Source organism: Magnolia sinica, chromosome 15 (genome assembly GCF_029962835.1).
Source record: "Magnolia sinica isolate HGM2019 chromosome 15, MsV1, whole genome shotgun sequence".
Classification (NCBI taxonomy): Eukaryota; Viridiplantae; Streptophyta; class Magnoliopsida; order Magnoliales; family Magnoliaceae; genus Magnolia; species Magnolia sinica.
Genome location: NC_080587.1, coordinates 49,311,517 through 49,332,067, shown reverse-complemented (window position 1 = coordinate 49,332,067; position 20,551 = coordinate 49,311,517). Strand labels below are relative to the sequence as shown.

The 20,551-nt window shown below is 40.3% G+C and overlaps 1 protein-coding gene and 2 long non-coding RNA genes across 3 annotated transcripts in view; all 3 read right to left on the bottom strand.

Annotated features, from left to right (window-relative positions):
• Window positions 1-720: 720 nt before the first annotated feature.
• LOC131227514 (uncharacterized) lies at window positions 721-1,755 on the bottom strand. Its single transcript, XR_009162326.1, has 3 exons — window positions 1,460-1,755; window positions 1,156-1,188; window positions 721-1,065 (listed from the first exon to the last, which is right to left on the bottom strand). It is a non-coding gene; the product is annotated as an uncharacterized LOC131227514 (long non-coding RNA).
• Window positions 1,756-2,001: 246 nt separating this feature from the next.
• LOC131227993 (uncharacterized) lies at window positions 2,002-2,756 on the bottom strand. The gene is made up of 3 exons (XR_009162677.1): window positions 2,595-2,756; window positions 2,317-2,393; window positions 2,002-2,236 (listed from the first exon to the last, which is right to left on the bottom strand). It is a non-coding gene; the product is annotated as an uncharacterized LOC131227993 (long non-coding RNA).
• A 14,673-nt stretch (window positions 2,757-17,429) lies between these two features.
• Window positions 17,430-20,551, bottom strand: part of LOC131226926 (leucoanthocyanidin reductase-like) — a 105,672-nt gene continuing 102,550 nt past the window's right edge. Inside the window, exons 6-7 of the mRNA XM_058222627.1 lie at window positions 17,900-17,904; window positions 17,430-17,768 (exon numbers count right to left, since the gene is read on the bottom strand). Coding sequence (XP_058078610.1) covers window positions 17,430-17,768; window positions 17,900-17,904 — 344 coding nt within the window. The remainder of the gene's footprint in view (window positions 17,769-17,899; window positions 17,905-20,551) is intronic.

Genomic DNA, 20,551 nt, shown 5'->3' with positions numbered 1-20,551 from the left:
GTTATAAATAAGAAATGTTGTGCCAATTATTTATCCCGGTGCCCAAACCTCTACTCATATGATAAGCTAGAGGGCTTCCATCTAAGAAGACTGCATTATTTTTCAGATTGCAAACACAACATAATCAAACTACATGAAGAAAACTGTTTACAAAAAAAATTAAAATTAAAAAAATTAAAAAAAAAAATTGAAAGAAGACCCAATTTAGATAAGATAGAAGAGAGTTGTAAATGATGAAAATCCACACCTGCCCCTTTCGCAACAGGGTTTTCAACATATGTAATATCCACATTGAATGAATTAGCTCTCATTGGAATTACTAGGCAGACAAAGAATTAACCACCCACAAGTTCTCGCATCTGCCATTCTGCACAATCATGTTGAATATGAGAACAGAGGTGGTAAGATCTGCCATTCCGCACAGCCCTGGATGTGTGGTATCCCCTCCATCCATCCCTTACATGAACCCAAACATAAGGTAAGATCTAGAGCTCTAGTACACCACACCACGGGAAATGCCGCCATTGAAACCTTTCTAACATGCAAGCTGGCAAATTTGTGAATGCACGCAACCGTTTCCTCATACAGTCATGCAACCGTTCCCTCACATCTCTTGAAATAATTTAAAACCCTTCCAAAATAGGAGCAGCTGGAAACTGTTTTTAAACCAAAGCCTGATCCGTTCCAGATTCACGATTTTGGTGTAGTGTGGTGGGAAAAATCTCATTAATTTGAAACATGATCTCAATACAACATATAAAACTCGACAAAGAAAAGCTAATCGTGAAGGACAAAAACCAACCAATAATAAAGTTAGCTCAAATAGCTAACAAAAAAAGAAAAAGAAAAGAAAAATATAACTTAAGCAGCCATCCAATAAAAAAAAACACAGTAGTCTAATCCAGATAAAGCAATCCAAGAGATACTGAATCAATGAAAATAGAAATCCAAATTCACTTGGCTTGTAGATGTTTATAGAATGACACACTTCCCCTTCCTTCGTGAGTCAAGATCAACATTGGCACCATCTTCCTCAGCTTCATCTTCTAAGTTCATTTCCAAGATCTAAAAAAGTCAATCTAAGACATCACCATACCGACATCAAAAGGCCATGAATGCACTTAAAATTGGAGAAAAATCAAGCTAACCACTGACCTGCACCTAGTCTCCATCAAGGCCATGAATCCACTGCACATTTAACTAAAAAGAAAAAAAAGAATAGAGAAACAAGGCCAACAACTCGATAAACATGTTCTAAATGAGAATATAGTCAACTGACAAGTTCAATTCAATTGGTACTCAATGAAGTTTGGTCAATCTAAATGAAATTTGATCATCCACTATGGTGATTTTTAGACACTAGTGACGGAAGATTTGCAAAGCTGACAATTAATAGCCGGGACAAGGCTATAGTGATGATGATGAATTGACGGAAATGATCAATAAATACAACATGCACCTTAAGTTCAGATGGTTTGATGACACAAGCACACAACCACTTCACCCTCAACAAGCTCTAAAATTACAGAAGAAATTAATTCCATCAGTATGATTGAATAGAAACACAAAAAAGTAACAAATATATATCAAGTGCAATTTTAATTGCAATCAATGTGACATAATCAAGTTGCACTTTTCTTAGGAGACTATCAGATGGATTATAACCAAGAATGTAAACAACTTTTATCTAAAAGTAGGTTTATCTAAAAGCATCCAAATTTTCCATTCAGGAAACAAGCAATCAATTATTAAATAGCTCACCTGAAACACAACAGTTCACTTGATCATTCGCAAGATTATGCTATGTCAACCCAGCACTAATGTCAGAGATGAAGGAACCCATGAGCAATACCCATGTCGCGAAACCCTTATTAAGCCACAAAGATTTGTGGAAATACACATTTCACCAAGTAGATGGACCACACTTTAAAAAATAAATAATCATGATAGCTGACTAAATGAACAGTCTCCACTTGCATGGTAGAGATTATGTGTTGGTGTTAGGAGGTTGTGTTAGTGCCATGTCCCGAAGGAAAACTTCCAGATTAATGCAGCAAAGCCTTTAAAATGGAATCCTAATTCTTCTTCTATAAGAAGCATTAATTGAAGATTTACATTGCAAGGAGTTTTCCATCAGCTGAAACATTGAAGGTAGACATAGGGTCACAGACTATTTTCTTTGATCCAACTCTCTTCCATGATATAGTGTTCCAAGAGATAATGCTTCCATGCTGGCCTGTGAAACAGTTTCAAAATCAGCAATACATGAAACTGTATTAATCAAGGAGAACGTGTTATTCAAATTAGGAATTTCACCTTGCATTGCAGTCACATATGAGGTTTGATTATCATCACTGTTATGAGAAAAAACGGCAGAACCCGAAAACCTCACCCTGAATTTGACAGAAGTATCCAGTTTAGATTCAAAGATACATGAATAAAAAGGAATTCCAAAAATGTAATTAAGGAATCACTCAAATGGGCTCGAGCCCACAGTGCAATGGTAGACAAGGAATGTTTCAACAGAGTTCGTAGGTTCGAGCCTAGATTGCCTATTGAAAGAAAACAAAATGTAAGTTAAACAAGGTGCTCACATTTTCTCTTGGTAAATTGGCTACAACCGTCAATGAGGTTAGGTCCCAAACCCAACAAGGACCACTACTTCCCAAGGATGCTAAAAACTTTCCATTAGAACTGCATGAGAAAGTCTAAGCAGATTGATAAACAATCAAGATATCCAATATAACAAATAAAATCAGAACAAAATGATCTGAAAAAAATAAAAAATTGGGTGCCTAACACTCTCAAGCAAACAAACTTGGTTTGCAAATTCTAACTACTATGCTATCAGTGTCCAGACATATACAAACATTTTCCATGTACCTGAAATCCAAATCTTTCAGAGGCATGGGCATCAGGCTGATCAAGAAGAACTTCCATACTAGGCCAGTTGAAAACTCTTCAATGGCCATCCTACACTCATCAAAGTTGAAGTGTTACATACCACTTTGAAGATTGATCTCATTCAACATGATTTATGCATTGCATTAAAACAAAAACTAATGCCATGATGATCTTCCATGTAGATGCACACACGCAATTAGCATTAAACGTCAATGCTAATTGCAGACCAACATCTTCCAATTCTATCAGCACTTTCCCAGAAGATTTTAGAGACATCTTTTGGACTTCCGTGTTCTCTAGGATATCCCATTCAAACCATCTATACAAAATTGCAACATAAGAAAGATGACTTAATAATGACCCCCACTTTTTGGAACTGAAAAACTGATCACATTATGCATATACTTTTTTTTTTTAGGGGTTTCGTGCTTGGGATCAAGATACTAGAATTTGATCATGGAAGATGTTCATGAAACTGGTCGTTTATTTTTTAAAACATGTTCATAAAATAACAAGTGTGAAACTATAAACATAAAGTTTAGAATCGAAATTCAAATATCTTCTCTACAATATGATACAAATAAAAATGTGAATTTGGATGATGATTTCTTTACTTCACGAAATAAGAAAGTATAGACATGTAAAACAGAGTTTGAAGGTGAAATTCAAAGCTCTTCTTTCACTTTAAGGCCCGTCCGACTACATACCCATGATACCCCTTCTACATAAATAATCAATTGAGGGAAACACATGCAGTACTCCTACACTAACCAAAACCAACATTAGAAAAAACAAAAGAAAGGTGACAAAATAAGTGCAACTGGCACACTCATTGTTGCTGAAATACAAAACACAAGTGACTAGTTCCAACCGGCAAAAAGTTCCTGACACTGCAATACTCTGAAAGGTCAGATGTGCAGAAAATTTCACATAGAAGTTGTAAAAGAAAAGAAAGAAAGAAAAGAAACGGAAATACAAACAGAACTGAAAAATTGCTCAAGCAATTAACATGTCAAGAGTTAAACCTTCCTCAATTTTCACCAGTCCACTTCTTAACTTGCAACCATCACCATCCAAACAGATAACTGCCTACAAGTTAATAGTTATATAAAAATCAGTGGTAGATAATGATTTTCCATTCTGGATAGCTCCACCAAATATCACAGAACTTCAACTGTTAAAAATGATTTGCCATTCAATCTAAAAGAAATAAATGCTGGTGGGATTTAATGCCATTTTCAATAACGAATACAATAACCACTCCTAAAAAATTCACTGTGCAGTTCTCACCAAGTAGATCATCATCTGAAGACCAACTGGAATTAGCTACATGAATCATGTTCTGCCATTGCACTCAATCAGTTGAATTGGCGAAGTGAGAATGTTCGACGACGAGCATCTGATTTTCACCCTAGCGAACATCTGGAAAATCCCATACTTCGAATTAACATCAATTTGCAGAACATCACTGAACGATCCCCCCGAATCACAAATAACCGATTCTGACCAGGCGTGGGAAGGGATCCCATAGAGACGAATCCAGACTTCTTCTGTGGGAAGACGAACCTCCGGAGACCAGCGAAAAATTTCCGCTAAGCCCAGTCCTTCCCAGAAGGAGCAGTCAGCGACAAAATTGGAGAGTTCCGCCTCCATTTTGAACACGATTAGAAACCGGGAGTCAAAAATCCTAACAACTTCGACCGCAGAGGCTTTGAATTTGGAGAGATTCTTCACACCAGCCACTCCCACCAGAGCCAGATTCAGTTCCAGAAGCTTGCGATTGACATCTGTCTGATCTGTAACTACTATATCAGAGCAATGTGTGAGTCTAACAGGGTTCGAGATCAGATTTTTCCAACCTCTGCGCGACCGGAGGTCTAGCCTTGCGTTAGAAGCTCCCCTCAAAGTCCCCACTCCCTTCCGTAAATCACTCTGCTTGGAGCCAGTTGGAGGTCTGGCTAAGGGTTTGGGATGGGCATCTTGGATGGAAACCGATCTGCCATCTATCTTTTGCCCGTCGAGAACACCCTTAGCCGCTTGAGTGTCATTTTCGTACATGAATCGGATGAATGCATAGCCCCTCGGTTTGGTCATCCCTAGGAATGACGGAAGAAACATCTCAGTAAACCTACCATACCTTTGGAATATCTTGATAACGTCCGCCGTGGATTAGCTGAAAGGGAGATTCTCAACGAATAGATAATACCCTGTTTGGATTCTCCTTTTGGATGGCGCTCGATCCCTAGGGCGGCCCCTCATCCACCCTTGAAAACCCCTTCAGCCTCTGGCCGAAGGGATTTCGAAATCGCCTGTTACCCCCAAATTGCTAGGGATTGAGAGAGAGAGAGATTGAAGAAAAGGAAAGCAAAAGAGCCGTACGTAAAAAGAGGGTACAGTCCCTGCATTCAGAACGGTTTAGAACCGTGTGCAATTAGAAGCGGCTTAATAACGTTTCTGAACCAAAGCATTAGCCGTACTTAATAAACAATTTTGTAGTGAATGTACTCGGGGGCATTTTAGTGCAGCATGGTGGAGCGCTAGGAGTGGAGGAGCCATGTTAATGTGGCTGCATTATTTGAGCCAGCCAATAGGCCTTGGATTTTCCCTCTTTAATTGTGTTTTTAGTGCATTTATGATATTCTGACGTGTCAGATATTGTGGTTTATGGTTCCCAATTGAGGGAGCTTGGATTTATATTCTTTTGGATTTTATTTTTTTTACCTCGACACTTTCTAATTTAGTTACCTCTACTTATCTTAGGGCCTGCTGGGATTTGCGTATGAGGGTGCATTGAATGGTATTATAACCGAATATTTCCGAATATACCCATTATACAGCGCTTGAATTGGAGCTGGCTTTCGGTGTTTACCATGCGTGTGAATACACCAATAATCCAAAACTTTCAAAAGATTGTAAACTGATTTGAGACGCCACTACATCGTGCAATCTAGTCTCTTCAATGCATAGTATTATCGGGTGGCGTCTATCTCTTTGGATATTATACGTTTCAATTGTGGAGAACGGACATATCCTGCTCCATCATCGCAAAAGATCTTCTTCCCAGTGCATGTGGCCATTCAGCTGCGGAAGAGTTTCCTCTGTTAGTATTGATAATCTATAAACCACTGGGCTATGGTGTAATCTCTCTCATCTCCACTGTTTCTCTCTTTCCATGCAAAACCTTGCATGTAACAGCATTCCGTGAGAGATGAGTCTAAAACCACACTATTAGGATCGTCATGATTATTATCTTCTTTATATTTATAGGACGCCCGTCATTACCTTTCTTTCTCCATCTCCATCTGAACCTCTTTCTCCTCCTCTGTCTATCAAAACCTTATCCAGGGTTAAGATGGCATTTTCTCTCTCAGGGATTTGGATCCCTGCTTCCATCTAGAACGTCGGACCTTCATCCCGATCGATATCAACGGTGATCGGAAGAACACGAATCTCTCTTTACTGAAGAAGGATCCTCTCTTTGTTCCGATCTTTGGTTTTTTTTTTTTTTTTTTTTTCGTTTTAAAAATGTCTATCTGACTAATAAATACACCCATGCTTTCTGCTTTTAGTAATAGAATAGTATGCGATGATACTATTCTCTTTTATTTTTATTCTTTTTTAGAATCCTAGATTTGTGATTTTTTTTTTTTTTAAGTTCATTTTTTACTCTTGGAGGGAAAAAGAAAAAATTTGAATCTATCGAAAGGCCAGCAAGTCGGACGGCCTAGAATAAGGTCATTGCTCCACCTCCATGGGGTAATAACCCTCTAGGTAAATCAATGAAAGAGGGTGAGGCGAAAGAAGACAATGAATGAACGGCTAGGATTATTCAATCAGAACATGATGGACGGGTAGGATTAATAAAAAACATGACAGTGGGCCTCACCTGGAATCAAAACAGTTGAAAACTTAAAAAGGGCCACAGTCATTCATGTGCTATCAATATTTATACATATATACAATACGTAGCTCTTATACGTCATTTCCAAACATTGATCTGTACAAGAAATTGTATACTTGCCTGAACAATACCTCATATCCAAACATTGGTTAACGGCATGTTGATTTGGATGTATTCTGAAAATGCTTGAATGTATACATGAACAGTAGCCGGATACAATACAATACACCCTTATACGCGAATTCAAATAAGCCCTTAAATGCTATACATAACTGCTATTCTAATTGATTTTTTTTATTATGGTTTGAATGTTAACCTGATTATGTGGATACAGGGAAGTACTTCACATGCTGCCCTTCCCTATGTGACACTCTGGTTTCTTTGTGATAGTATTATACTCGAGTGCTAAAAACCACGGCGCTACAAGAGTGGGTGTTAGAGAGTGCCTGTTTGTTATTAGTTCATACCCCCAAATTTGAAATCTGAGTCTCCATACTCATGTGTCGGGCTCTAGGGTGTGACAGGTAGGATTGTTACCAAGGTAGAAAATGGTGTTTATAAACTACTGTACATACTATTGCAACAACTAAAATTGCTCAGAAGAGCTCGATTCTAAGAGAACTCAAGCCTATAAATATGACACTGAGGATAAAAGTTTTGTTGTTACTTTGAATATCCATTAAAAACGAGAAAAAAAACTAGAGTTTGATATGATTTTGACTTCTACCACAATCAAAGAAACATCATCGGATACCTAAAACCACATAATCTACTCGGGTTTGATCGAATGGAAGAAAACCCAACAATTGGAGAAACCTCCGTAGTACCCCATTCTCGGCTCCTGAAGCAGGTTCCGATCCTGGGATCCTACAAGGAGGATTTTCATAATAATATAACCATTTCCAATACGAGCATACCCAAGATCATAACAAGTAAATCTGAGAATAAAAAAGGCACATATCACAAAATCCACTAAGAATTTGAACTTTTACAAGTTTACATGAGGTCCAAAAGGACATACATAAGATAATAGAAGAAAGAAAGGAATGATGCAATACTGGGTCCTCAAGCTCAGCTCTAATCCAAACTCTGCCACTGCGACACCTGCCTAGGATCTCCTGCACGCATCAATCGTGCATAAGCTTATAGAAGCTTAGAGGGTGGTGTAAGTGTGTGATAATAGTGCACAGAAGAATAATAAGAGATACAGGAAGGAGACATGCTCAATGAGAATATCACTAGCCTTACAAAGGCTTATCATGAATATGATGCAATGAGTACTGGACGCCATACCAAGGCAATGCATGAAGGGGCTTACATAACCAATACTAATGCGATGCAAGTAATGCCAGTGCTCATAACCAAACCGTATGTCAAGTATATTTCCAATCATAAGGAAATCACCGGGGTCCATTACACTACTGGATGACTGCCGCTCTACAGACCCCGCACAGTCAAACGAGCGTAAGAGACCTCACTACCCGCCTGTGGACAACCAATCACCAACAAGGCCTGATGGTAGCGGACCCATTCACGAGCTGGTCAGACTCAGCCTAGCAATGCCCTCTTACATCAGGCGAGTAAGGCCACACCCCTATCCAACCGACTACACGACAGTGGGAGTCGCGGCCTAATGGTATAAGGCCCTCGTGCGCTCATATATTCCACCCGGTTACCGTATTAGAGTAGATCCTTGGTACCATGGAAGTTTTAGAAATTTCACCCATGGGCATCCTATGCACCCGGTATGCTCAAGTAACATTTTCGATGTCCAAACATGGCCATCCATGATGTATCTATGGAGGCTACAACCTTGATGAAGCAAGGGTGATAATGCTCATATTATGCAATGCCAGATGCATGAATCACACAATCAACTATGCATCAATTCCAAGCATCCAACATGCTCAAGAGGAAATATTACGTCCCTCGGGAAGACAGCATGCAATGCCCAATGACACAATCATAACCACACACACAGTGTCATCCAAGAATACAATGATGCACATGGGCCATGAAGATGGGTTTAGGCGCATTATGCGATGATATACAAAGTAAATTACATTCCTCCTATCCAAGAAGGAATTAAGACTAGGTACTTAGACAATATCCATAAGGAATCCCACCTCTAGTGGGGGCCCATTTACCTGGGGTAACCCACAAGACTAAGCATACAACTACGGGTCTAAGTAATTATAGAAATGAGCCTAGCAACTGTATAAGATAAGTATCCAATCACTTTTAAATACAATCAGACCTAGAGGGGTCCATAATGGGGACATTTAACCACCATTCCCCAAAAAGGCATATCTATCATGAACTATATGGATAAAAGGCCCAAGGCCTACATTTAAGATAAAAATAAAAGTAACCACATACATATATTCCTCATAATAGGCCATAAAAAGATATAATACCACTTTTAACAACATGGCTCTAAGAGGGAAATTAAGGCCCAAGGCCCAATTCCCAATGGCCATAGAATCCATGCATTAAGTTGGACTTGGTGGGCAGCCCACGTACACAATATACGGCCCAAAAATAGGTTTAAGTTTGGATGAAATGGGCCCCACTACATCAGCCCAATAATTAGCAATTTAAGTAGACAACCGAGGGCCCAATACTATCCTTACCTCAGCCCACAAGTCCATCAAAATGGTGGAAGTCGGCCCAATGTATGGTTGGGCCAAACTGGGATGTCCCTGCCTAATCTAGGCTCACTGGATGTCCCAAAATTCTGATCTTAAGATGGGGTCCTCATAAGATCACTAAAAGTGACCCAAAAGAATACACTGATTAAGCCCAAAGACTATAAAAAAGCATAAGCATGTAACACATACACAAGTTCTCAATATGGTGAGCCCCACAGCCAAATAAAGTTGTAACCATAAAATTGTACATCGAAGGCCCTTTGATAAACTTTTGGCCCGTTTGACTTCCTAGGCCTGTTAAGGTCTAGAAATTAGTTGAGTATGTGAAAATAATCTCATGAAGGCCAACTATACTCACTGGGGGATCCCACCAGATGGAGAGTGTGTACATATCATGAAAAGATCAACTGGGCCTGCTACTGGATTGTGAGTCCAGTAGCAACCCAAGGCAGAAAGTGTTTCCACAATCGGGCGATCCAAGGCTTGGACGGCCTGGACCAAACATGTATTAAGGTAGGCTCCACATACATGCACATTGAGCCTTAAATAAAAGGCCTAAGGTCTATGGTGGGCCTTTAACCACCCATAGAGAAACCTATGAGCTTACCTTAGGATCACCCAGGAGGACATCCAACCTCAACTGGTTTCCAAGAGGTAGCTCGCCACTACCCATATAATGAAAGATCTAAGGCCTAAGCAATGTGTGGACTAGTAGGCCATACACCAAGCCTAACTCATAGGCCATATAGTGGGCCCTCAAGTAAGGTTTGGGCCCAGCCACAAAGGTCATAATTCCACATATTGTGGTGGGCTTCATGGGCAGCCCAGTAATTCATTTACATGGGCAAGTTTCACATTTAACACAAGTGAGTTGGGGCTCACTTTTGGCCTAAGTACAGGGTCAGTTTAGTGGGCAACCAAGGGCCCAACTTCTTGTGTATCAATGCCCCTAAGCCCATCACAATAAATAGGAGAGTATAGGCTCAAGATCAGTGGGCCTATCCAAAAGAACCGAGTCCACAAGGCCTACTTGCTAACACAAACATGCATATACTATATCACATAATGGGCCCTAAAGAAATGGCCCAAAACAAAAGTCATCCAATTCATACATTATGGTGGGCTTGAGGGCAGCCCATAAACCCAAGAATACACATAGGCAAGGCATATACTGACAGTGTGGGCCTTACCACATCAGCCCAAAGACTTAGCAAGGCCCTCCACACTATACATTTATGTGGGCCCCGCAAGTTAGCCCATAATTAAGCATTTCATGAGGGCATCACGGCTAATAAATACACACGGTCAGCCTGTAGACGGCCCGTTGGGCCTGTGAAACAATAAGGTCAGGCCCTACACGATCTTGGGCTCAAGAAATAGGTTTCCAGCCCATTGGGCCTACAAACTACCAAAAATCTGGTTAAGGCTAACCCCCAACATCACCACAAAGGTGGGCCTTAAGAGGAACTAATTATGCCCAAAAGTGTCTAAGGAAATAAGGTAAGGAGTGTGTGCAATACTCCCTTAAATCTGGTGGGCCACAACAGCTCCAAAACAATCAACTATGGAGTAAATTTGGGCCCCTTACTGGAATTTCAGCCCACCCACTTCCTGGGCCTGCTGGAATCCAGAAATTTATGTAATTCAAATGGGTTACCAGCCCATGGTGACCCACACATATCATAGTGGGTCCCACCGGATGAGAGGGGAATGCACAACACATATTAGAAGTGGGCCATGCCGCTGGAATACAGGCCCAGCAACAGCCCAAGGTAGGGGCGTCCCGTGATGGGTAGTCCTACGGGCCTGAGTATCTGGCCCAAAACTGACCCAAGTTTGCAGGCCACACCACGATCAGTACAGGGGCCCGATGGCCATGAAAATTTACAAGATGGTCCTCCCATAGGTGGACCACGAATCCTCAAAATTTTGTGATTTTTGGACAGTCAGAAGTATTTTAATTAATTTAAATAAAACAGACCATCAAGAAAATCTGGTGAATCGGGACACCTGAACGTGGTGAGCCATTCCAGCACTTGCCACGGTGTACACAGGGCTCCATTGGCCTCAAACATTTGTAGGTGAGTCCCACCATGGGTGGACCACCTCTCTGTAAATTTTCATGATTTTAGGATACTCAAAAGTATTTAAATTAATTTAAATAATACAATCTATCCAGGGTAAAATATTGCTGGAATATAACTGTCCTGAATTTGGGCCATCCAATGGGTGGGTTCTGGGCCTCCAAAATTCCTGAAATTTGGACCCAAGGTCCCTCATCAAGCCTAAAACAAGTTGGCATCCAGAAATATGGCCCACCTTCTTAGAAATTATTTTTTTAATATTATTTTTATGGGACTATGCTGCTGGACTGCACAGCAGAAATTTCTGGCAGTCCAGTATGTTGGCCCCCCCTTTTGGATGCCCAAATAGGATTCCTTGGCCCTGAAATTATGTGGATAGGTCCTACCATAGGTGGGACACCTCCCTAAAAAAATTTAAGATTTTTGGGATAGTAGAAATATTTTATTTAACTCATGAAATTCATGGACAGCAAGGTCCAGATTTTTTATTTTTCTGCTGCAGCAATGCTGCTATCCCTGACTTTAGCACCCCATTTGAGTGGGCCCAGGTCTATGTAAATTTGGAAAAATGCAAGACCAACCTTCCTATACAAGTATGCAGTAAGATGGTCTCCACAAAGGTGGCCCACCATTTCAAAATCAGGCTGATATTTATGAGTTTCCAGCAAACAGTGTGGCTGGACAGTCCAGACAAATCTGGACCGTCCACCCTCCTTGGCCCACCCTTTTGGGTGATCAAATAGGGACATTTGAAGGTGAGGTTTAGCATACTTTTAGGTGGGGTCCACACCTCAAAGAGAAGTCTAAGAAATCAGGAAAAAGAGACCACAAACAAGGCCTACACCCCATATATTACAGCATAAAAAAATTTCCATCAATCTGGACAGCAACATGTTGCTGTCTAGATCAGCCCAAAAATTAATAAATGGGAAAAAAATCATAGATTCCACAAGGTGGGGTCCACCTTGATGTGTCACACAACCCCCAGGCCCAACCCCTCCCCAAGAAAATCCATAAAATCAGGCCCAAAGACTTTCTAAATCAGGTAGCAAAACTAGGCATCACAGTTGGGCCTGGGTGTCCAACAACTTGGGCCTGGATGTCCCAAAAATTTAAAATTTCTGGTTGCATGGCACATCAGGTGGGCCACATAATCATTACATCCAAACCACAGAAAGGGGAGAAGAGAAGAAGAAATGAAATCTCATCAAGATGGGGTCCATGGAGAATGGCCCCATCAAGATCACATGCATGCAAGTGATGGCTAAAAAAAAAAATTATCCAAGGAGTGGTGGACCTTCACCATTGATGTGGTGAGTCCTACACTCTCCATATGATGCAACAAAGATCTATGAAAATAAGAACCATGCAATCTATCCTACATGCTCACCCACTTGTTGGATCTTCAAGATTCTTCAACCACCATGCTCCTTAAGCTTCAAGGAAGGAGGTTCAATGGTGATGATGGATCTTTGATGGTTAGATCTAGGGGGAAAGAAGAGGAAAGATGGCTGAAAAAGTTCAGCAATGGAGGACATTGGAGAGCATTTGCAAAGAGGAGAAGAGAGAAATGAAGAAAGAGAGAGGGAGATGAGAGAGTTTCTAAGGTTGAAATGATTGCTTTCTTAGAAAAAGATGAGTTTTGAAAAGAGAAAATAATCATTGCTCATGGGATAGGGTGGCTCATCATTGCCTAGAGAAGCTAATCTCATCATGGTTTTCTTGAGAAAAGAAGCCATCATTGCTAGGCTAAAGGTGGCTTACATGGGGAATAGTGCACATGGGGAAATGTGCAATCAGGTGGGTCCCACCAAAAATGCAATCAACGGTCCAAATAATGTGCGGCCCATAACTTTTGATGGACATGCCGGATTTACGCATGAGACACGACGCTGGAACCGCGGCGACGATGCGGTCGCAATGGCATAGGTCTTGGGTCAATCCGAGTTGGGTCTACGTGACCAAACTCGAGGGTGACCGCAATCCCTATCCGAAGGTCGCGGGTCGCCGAAATTTGACTGGTAGGACCGCGGGACCAAAATACATGAGATGCATACTCACACACACACATGCAAACATGTGAACTCGGATCAGGTCTCACATAATCTACTCGGGTTTGATCGAATGGAAGAAAACCCAACAATTGGAGAAGTTACCATCATCACCACCATTGTTAAATGTGGTTTCACCTATTCTCTCAACTGCCTCCTAACCTCTCAAAATGGCTAAAAAACCCAATTTTGGTTCCCTTTTGTCTTCCTGAATTGACAAAGATGCCATTTAAATGGGTTTTATCATGAAAAAATGTGTAGAGAAAGATATCAATCATAAAGTTCGAGGAATTTAAACTTGCAGTTCCACCTAGATCTCACTTTCCTCATAGGCATTCATTAGGCTACGTTTGGATGATATATAGATGATAGTGTGTTTCAGAATGGGTACTTTAAAATTTATTTATTTGATGCTTGGTTTATTTTTAAGATTAGTTATTTACCAAACATACAACTACTCGAGGCATTAGTAGCCAAAGTAAAACAATTTGCAATCCAACCATGGCCTTACTTGCAATAGGATATGTATATATTTAGTCTACTTAATTGACTAAATAAGGGGAAACATTGAAAAAACTCAACGTTACCAGTACACGACCTTATTATATTCATTTAAGTGGCCCATGCAATCATATAACCCCCATCTACAGTTATTAACGGTACATGTACTGTAAATCTATTATAAGAACTAAAACACTCTATAAGGAGTGTTTCCTCTCAGTTTTAAGTAGATGTACTGTTGGAATATTTGGTTGAATTAAATAGACTATAGAAAATCGAGAACCAAAAAAGAAAATAAAATTTTTAAGAAAGAAGAACTTATTGATTTGAGTCGAGGCGTAACTGAGTCACTTGGCTTGAAATCAAATTTGCTCCCCTTGGACAGCGTCCCAAGTGCAACAGGTTTCCAGAGCAATCGACCTCCAAGATACAACGATTATGACCTGGTCCCAGCGGTGCACTCGCTGTATACGGGCTCGAACCACTTGCAGTTTAATCCGAAAGTGCTGAATTGACTTAGCAATGAACTCAGTAAAATTCTCAAAACTATATCAGAGAGAGTTTTGTAAGAGAGATAATATTTTTACATATTTGAAATTTAAACAGAAGTCTTTATATAGACTCTGAAGTGGTGTATAAGCACCCTTTATAAAGGGTTAGGTTCGTTGGGTTTAAACCCAACAGGTGCGACCAACTGGAAGGGATGCATCTCTCTAGATTAAAAAGAAAAGGCGCAAGTGCGAGTACACTCTCGCAAGTAAAGTCCTGCGAGTACCCACACACACACACTCACGCGAGTACACCCACACCGCACCCGCACCCGCACCCGTGCCCACGCCCTGCCCAACCCAACCCGTCCCGTCACGTCGCGCACACGGACACGGACACGAACTCGGCTCGGCACGGCACGACACGGCTCGGCTTGGCGCGCGCGTGCGCATGTGTGGTCAATGACATAGATTAAAGCTATTGGCATAGCCCCCTCATAGGACCAAATTCACATGCCCCCTAAAAGGGGCTCAAGCCCTAGCCAAAAAGACTATCTTATATATAAGATAGTTTACTTTGTCAAATCCGATGTGTGATAAAACTCACAACACAAAAGTACCAAAACTTTTCAAATGTGGAGGGAAATTACCGAAAATTTGAAAATTCAAATTTTAATATTATTTTAAAATAAAATATAACAATCTCCTACATGTTTTAAAATAAAACTCTTTTGGATTAAAGCGTAATAGTTGTGCAATGGTGCGAGTGTCACCATAGACTTGAACTGACATTAGAGTAAGCAAGACAGGTTTACAGGAATCGTCTTGAACCTGAATCCTTTTAATGTAAATCGCAAGTACATGCCACTCATACAACTCTTCCTTTACAAGTGATTCTGCGGTTCGGTGCGTTTCGGCCGTACACCATTACCTGGATTTCATGAGTGCTCTAGAGAATTCGCCTAGATTCTCATAGGAAGCGGCCTCCACTTCTATACCCATATAGGTGAATTCCATCAAGTGTATGCAGCAACTGTATGCACCACCAAATATATGGCTATGGATTCCATCAAGTGTATGAACTACTTGCAGTTTACTCCGAAAGTGCTGAGTTGACTCAGCAATGAACTTAGTAAAATTCTTAAAACCGTATCAGAGAAAGTTTTATAAGAGAGATAATATTTTCGCATATTTGAAATTCAAACAGAAGTCCTTATATAGACTCCGAAGTGGTGCATAAGCACCCTTTACAAAGGGTGGGTTAGGTCCGTTGGGTTTAAACCCAATAGGTGCGACCAACCGGAAGGGATGCATCTCTCTATATTAAAAAGAAAAGGCGCTAGTATAAGTACACTCACACTCACACTCACTCGCGCCCAGCCCGTCCCGTCGCGTACGCACACACGAACACGAATTCGGCTTGGTGTGGTCAATGGCATAAATTAGAGCTATTGGCATAGTCCTCCCACAGGACCAAATTCATATGCCCCCTAAAAGGGGCTCAAGCCCTAGGCAAAAAGACTATCTTATACACAAGATAGTTTACTTTGTTAAATCCAATGTAGGACAAAACCCACAACATAAAAGTATCAAAACTTTTCAAATGTGGAGGGAAATTACTGAAAATTTGAAAATTTAAATTTTAATATTATTTTAAAACAAAATATAACAATCCCCCACATGTTTTAAAATAAAACTCTTTTGGATTAAAGCGTAATAGACTTGAATCGACATTAGAATAAGCAAGACAGTCTATAGGAATCAGGTGACACCATAGTCTTGAATCTGAATCCTTTTAATGTAGATCGTTAGTACACGCCACTCACACAACTCTTCCTCTGCAAGTGATTCTGCGGTTTGATGCGTTTCAGCCATACACCATTACCTGAATTTCATGAGTGCTCTAGAGAATTCACCTAGATTCTCATAAGAAGCGGCCTCCACTTCCACACCCATATAGGTGAATTCCATTAAGTGTATGTAGTAACTGTATGCACCACCAAATATATGGCTATGGATTCCATCAAGTGTATGAACTACTTGCAGTTTACTCCGAAAGTGCTGAGTTGACTCAGCAATGAACTTAGTAAAATTCTTAAAACCGTATCAGAGAAAGTTTTATAAGAGAGATAATATTTTCGCATATTTGAAATTCAAACAGAAGTCCTTATATAGACTCCGAAGTGGTGCATAAGCACCCTTTACAAAGGGTGGGTTAGGTCCGTTGGGTTTAAACCCAATAGGTGCGACCAACCGGAAGGGATGCATCTCTCTATATTAAAAAGAAAAGGCGCTAGTATAAGTACACTCACACTCACACTCACTCGCGCCCAGCCCGTCCCGTCGCGTACGCACACACGAACACGAATTCGGCTTGGTGTGGTCAATGGCATAAATTAGAGCTATTGGCATAGCCCCCTCATAGGACCAAATTTACATGCCCCCTGAAAGGGGCTCAGGCCCTAGACAAAAAGACTCATATATACAAGATAGTTTACTTTGTCAAATCCGATGTGGGACAAAACCCACGACACAAAAGTACCAAAACTTTTCAAATGTGGAGGGAAATTACCGAAAATTTAAAAATTCAAATTTTAATATTATTTTAAAACAAAATATAACATGTATAAGGAATGCCTGCTGCCGGGCCCATCATCATCTATCCCTTTAATTTTCTATTGGTCATATATCATATTTAACCAAACTATAAATAATGGTAACGCAAATACAAAGTATATGGCACCTAAAGCATAATAGAACAAACCATCCTAGATTATTGAAGAATTACACTACTTTAATCTTGGGGAGACCACACAGAGAGGTGCAGCCATGAGAAATTCGATCAAGCGTCACATGTTATAGGGATGGCCAGTCTCCATAGAATTCGGTTTGGCAAGCTCATCACTTGGTTGATGTTGGTGCTTGATAGAATTTGGTTTCGAATTTTCATCGCTTGGCCGGTGTTGGAGCTTAATGGAACTTGATTTGGCATTCTCATTGCTCGTCCGGTGTTGGAGCTCAATAATGTAGTCATCGAAGCACTTGTCCATGGTGCGGAAAGGGATATCTGGGTATAGTTGGCTCACTTCGATGTCTTTTGGCCCTTCAACAGGAAAGTTAATTTGGCAGCCTCCGATGAAAATGTCGTGAGTGAATGATGTCATGAAACTCTTGGGGGTTGCAATTCTCTACATACAAAATAAGTAAATAAATAAATAAATAACATATTTTGGGATAGGAGATGTCCCTTATTTTCATTCTCCCACACTTGGAGTGTCTGGTAATCTGAACCATCCATCTACTAGGGGAAACCATGAACTAATTCTAGGATAAGCATCATAGTCATCAGATAATCCAAATCAAATATTAAAAAATGGAGTACAAATATCTCAAAGGGTCCATTTGGGTACCCCATGCCCTTCTAATTTTAACGGGGCCACTAAAGTGTTAATTCCCCTCCACAGGCGTAATAAGTATTATATATATATATATATATATATATATATATATATATATATATATATAAAAGTTGTTTCCCCGAGGAAAAGGACTTGATGGTTCGGGTGGGACCCACGGTGGAGTTAAGATGAAATCCACACCAACCATCAGATGAGTCGCCCCATAATGGTCATAGGGGCAAAAAATCAGATGCATCTATAAATAAAGTGGACCAAACGGTAGAAAATAGCGCCCTGGAAAAGCTTATCCTCCAACTTGTTTCCCTTGCTATGGTCCATTTGAATTATAGATCAGCGTGATTTCTTGGCTCTAGGTCTAATATGGAATTATACATATAATGAAAGGATTGGATCTCATATAAACATCATGGTGGGCCACATTAAAAGATGAAAGGGGGGCGTTGGTTCCGAGAAAGACTCGGATGGCAAGGCCGGGAACACATGTGGCAAAGCTACATGGTCCTCACCATGATGTATATGTTATATCCACACCATCCATCTATTTTATTATAACATTTTTAGGGCATGAGGTTAAAAATGAGGGAGATCCAAAGCTAAAGTAGACCACGCCACATAAAACAGTGAGGATTAAACCCCACCATTGAAAATTGTTAGGGAGACGGAAGTTTAATTTGGATCACATTGATATATATTTTTTTCCTAATCCAAGTCTGAGTGACCTTATGAATAAGTTGGATTATGAATAAGCTGGATGATGTTGGATGGAAAATAAACATTATGGTGGGCCATAACAAGGTTTTAATGATGGGTTTTCAATGTTCACTATTTCCGGTGGTGGGGCTCACTTGATAGGTGGATCTGTTTAATTTTTGGGACCATCCATTAAAATGATTTGTAAAAACTGATGGATGGCATGGATATACAACAAATATATCAAAGTGGGTCCCACGGTTAAGGAAGCACCTATTGGTATTGGTATGTTACCCGGGTAACACCTGATCTACTCCTGTCCATTCTCAGTAAGGTACCATTTTTTCGAAACCAACAAGTGCCTCACCGACTTCAACCTTTCATCTTTTAATGGGGCCACTGTGATATGTGTGTGGGATCCACTCCGATCATTATATGTTTAATCCCATGTTGGGCCCATAGGAAAAAAATCTAGGCTAATTCATGAATGAAGTGGGCCATACCAAATGGAAACAATTGGGAAAGGTGTCGACCCTTGATTTTTACAGGGCTCACCTGGCTGGGCCTTGGAAATCCACTCCAACCATTATATGCCATACAAAAAGTTAGGCTTGATGTCAAAGAAATCATGCCTGTACATGATTCAACTGGGCCATGCCAAGGAAGACGATTTGGAGGATAAACTCTTCCCGTATTCTGTTTTTAGTCGTGTGGTCCACCTTAACCACAGATGGAGCTAATTTTCAGACAATGGGTCCAGTCGTGAGGTGAATCATGTGATGATTGGGGTTGGATTTCCCATTAACACCATGGTGGGGCCGATCAAAGTGGGTAAGTCATTTTCTTTTTTAAAATAATTTTTCGGATATAACATTTTTTAACATTAAATGGCCAGCAAGTTGGACCAAAACTCATGGTGCAACTAGTTGTGTGCGAGCGTGTCTCTCTCTCTCTCTCTCTCTCTCTCTCTCTCTCTCTCTCTCTCTCTCTCTATATATATATATATATATGAGAGAGAAATGAGAAATGGTCACACACAACTAGTTGGACCGTGAGTTTTGGTCAAACTAGCTGGGCATTTAATGAAAAAATTCTCCCTTTCATACAATGCATATATCTATATTGAGGGATTTAATAATGCATGTCATAATTATGTAAAGTGGCATATGTGTTAAGATCTAAGCCATTCATCAGTTAGGATCCACTAAGGAGAACTTATATGCTAAAAACTAAGAAACTACACTTTTAAGAAATGTACAAGTGTGCATGTTAAATCTAGATTGTTGGACTGTTTTATTAACAACCCACTATTTTCATAAGTATTTGACATGTTTGATCATAAGATCATCAAAATATTTTTTGCTCCTATCATGTTGATAATGCAATTTATCCAACGCACGTATCTAATTTTGAGTTTGATGGTCCAAATTTATGGCAGGTGTGTAGTCTATCATACATTTACTCTCCCCTTACATGTCTCTTCCCAAATATCTGGGATAACGTTTGGATGACCTTCTTAAGGGCAACGGAGCATTGCTTTCCCAAACTTATAAAGAAAGAGTTCATGTGGAGTAGATCCACCACGCCATCATGTGAGCTGCCTCATATTTGGACGGGGGCTCAAAACTAAGGTCGATTCAACGCTCGATTGGGCTACACCATGGTAAATAGTTAAGCTACAAAGTCCCACTGTTAAAATCATCCAAATTGTGTATAGCCTAATGACTTGTATATATGGTATTTTTACAAAAAGTAATGCTTGTGATGGCTCAACCTATTAGACGAGTTGGATGTCATATTTACATAGAAGGTTGGACGGGATGTGTTGGCTGGATATTAAACGATACTCCAGCCCGCTGAAC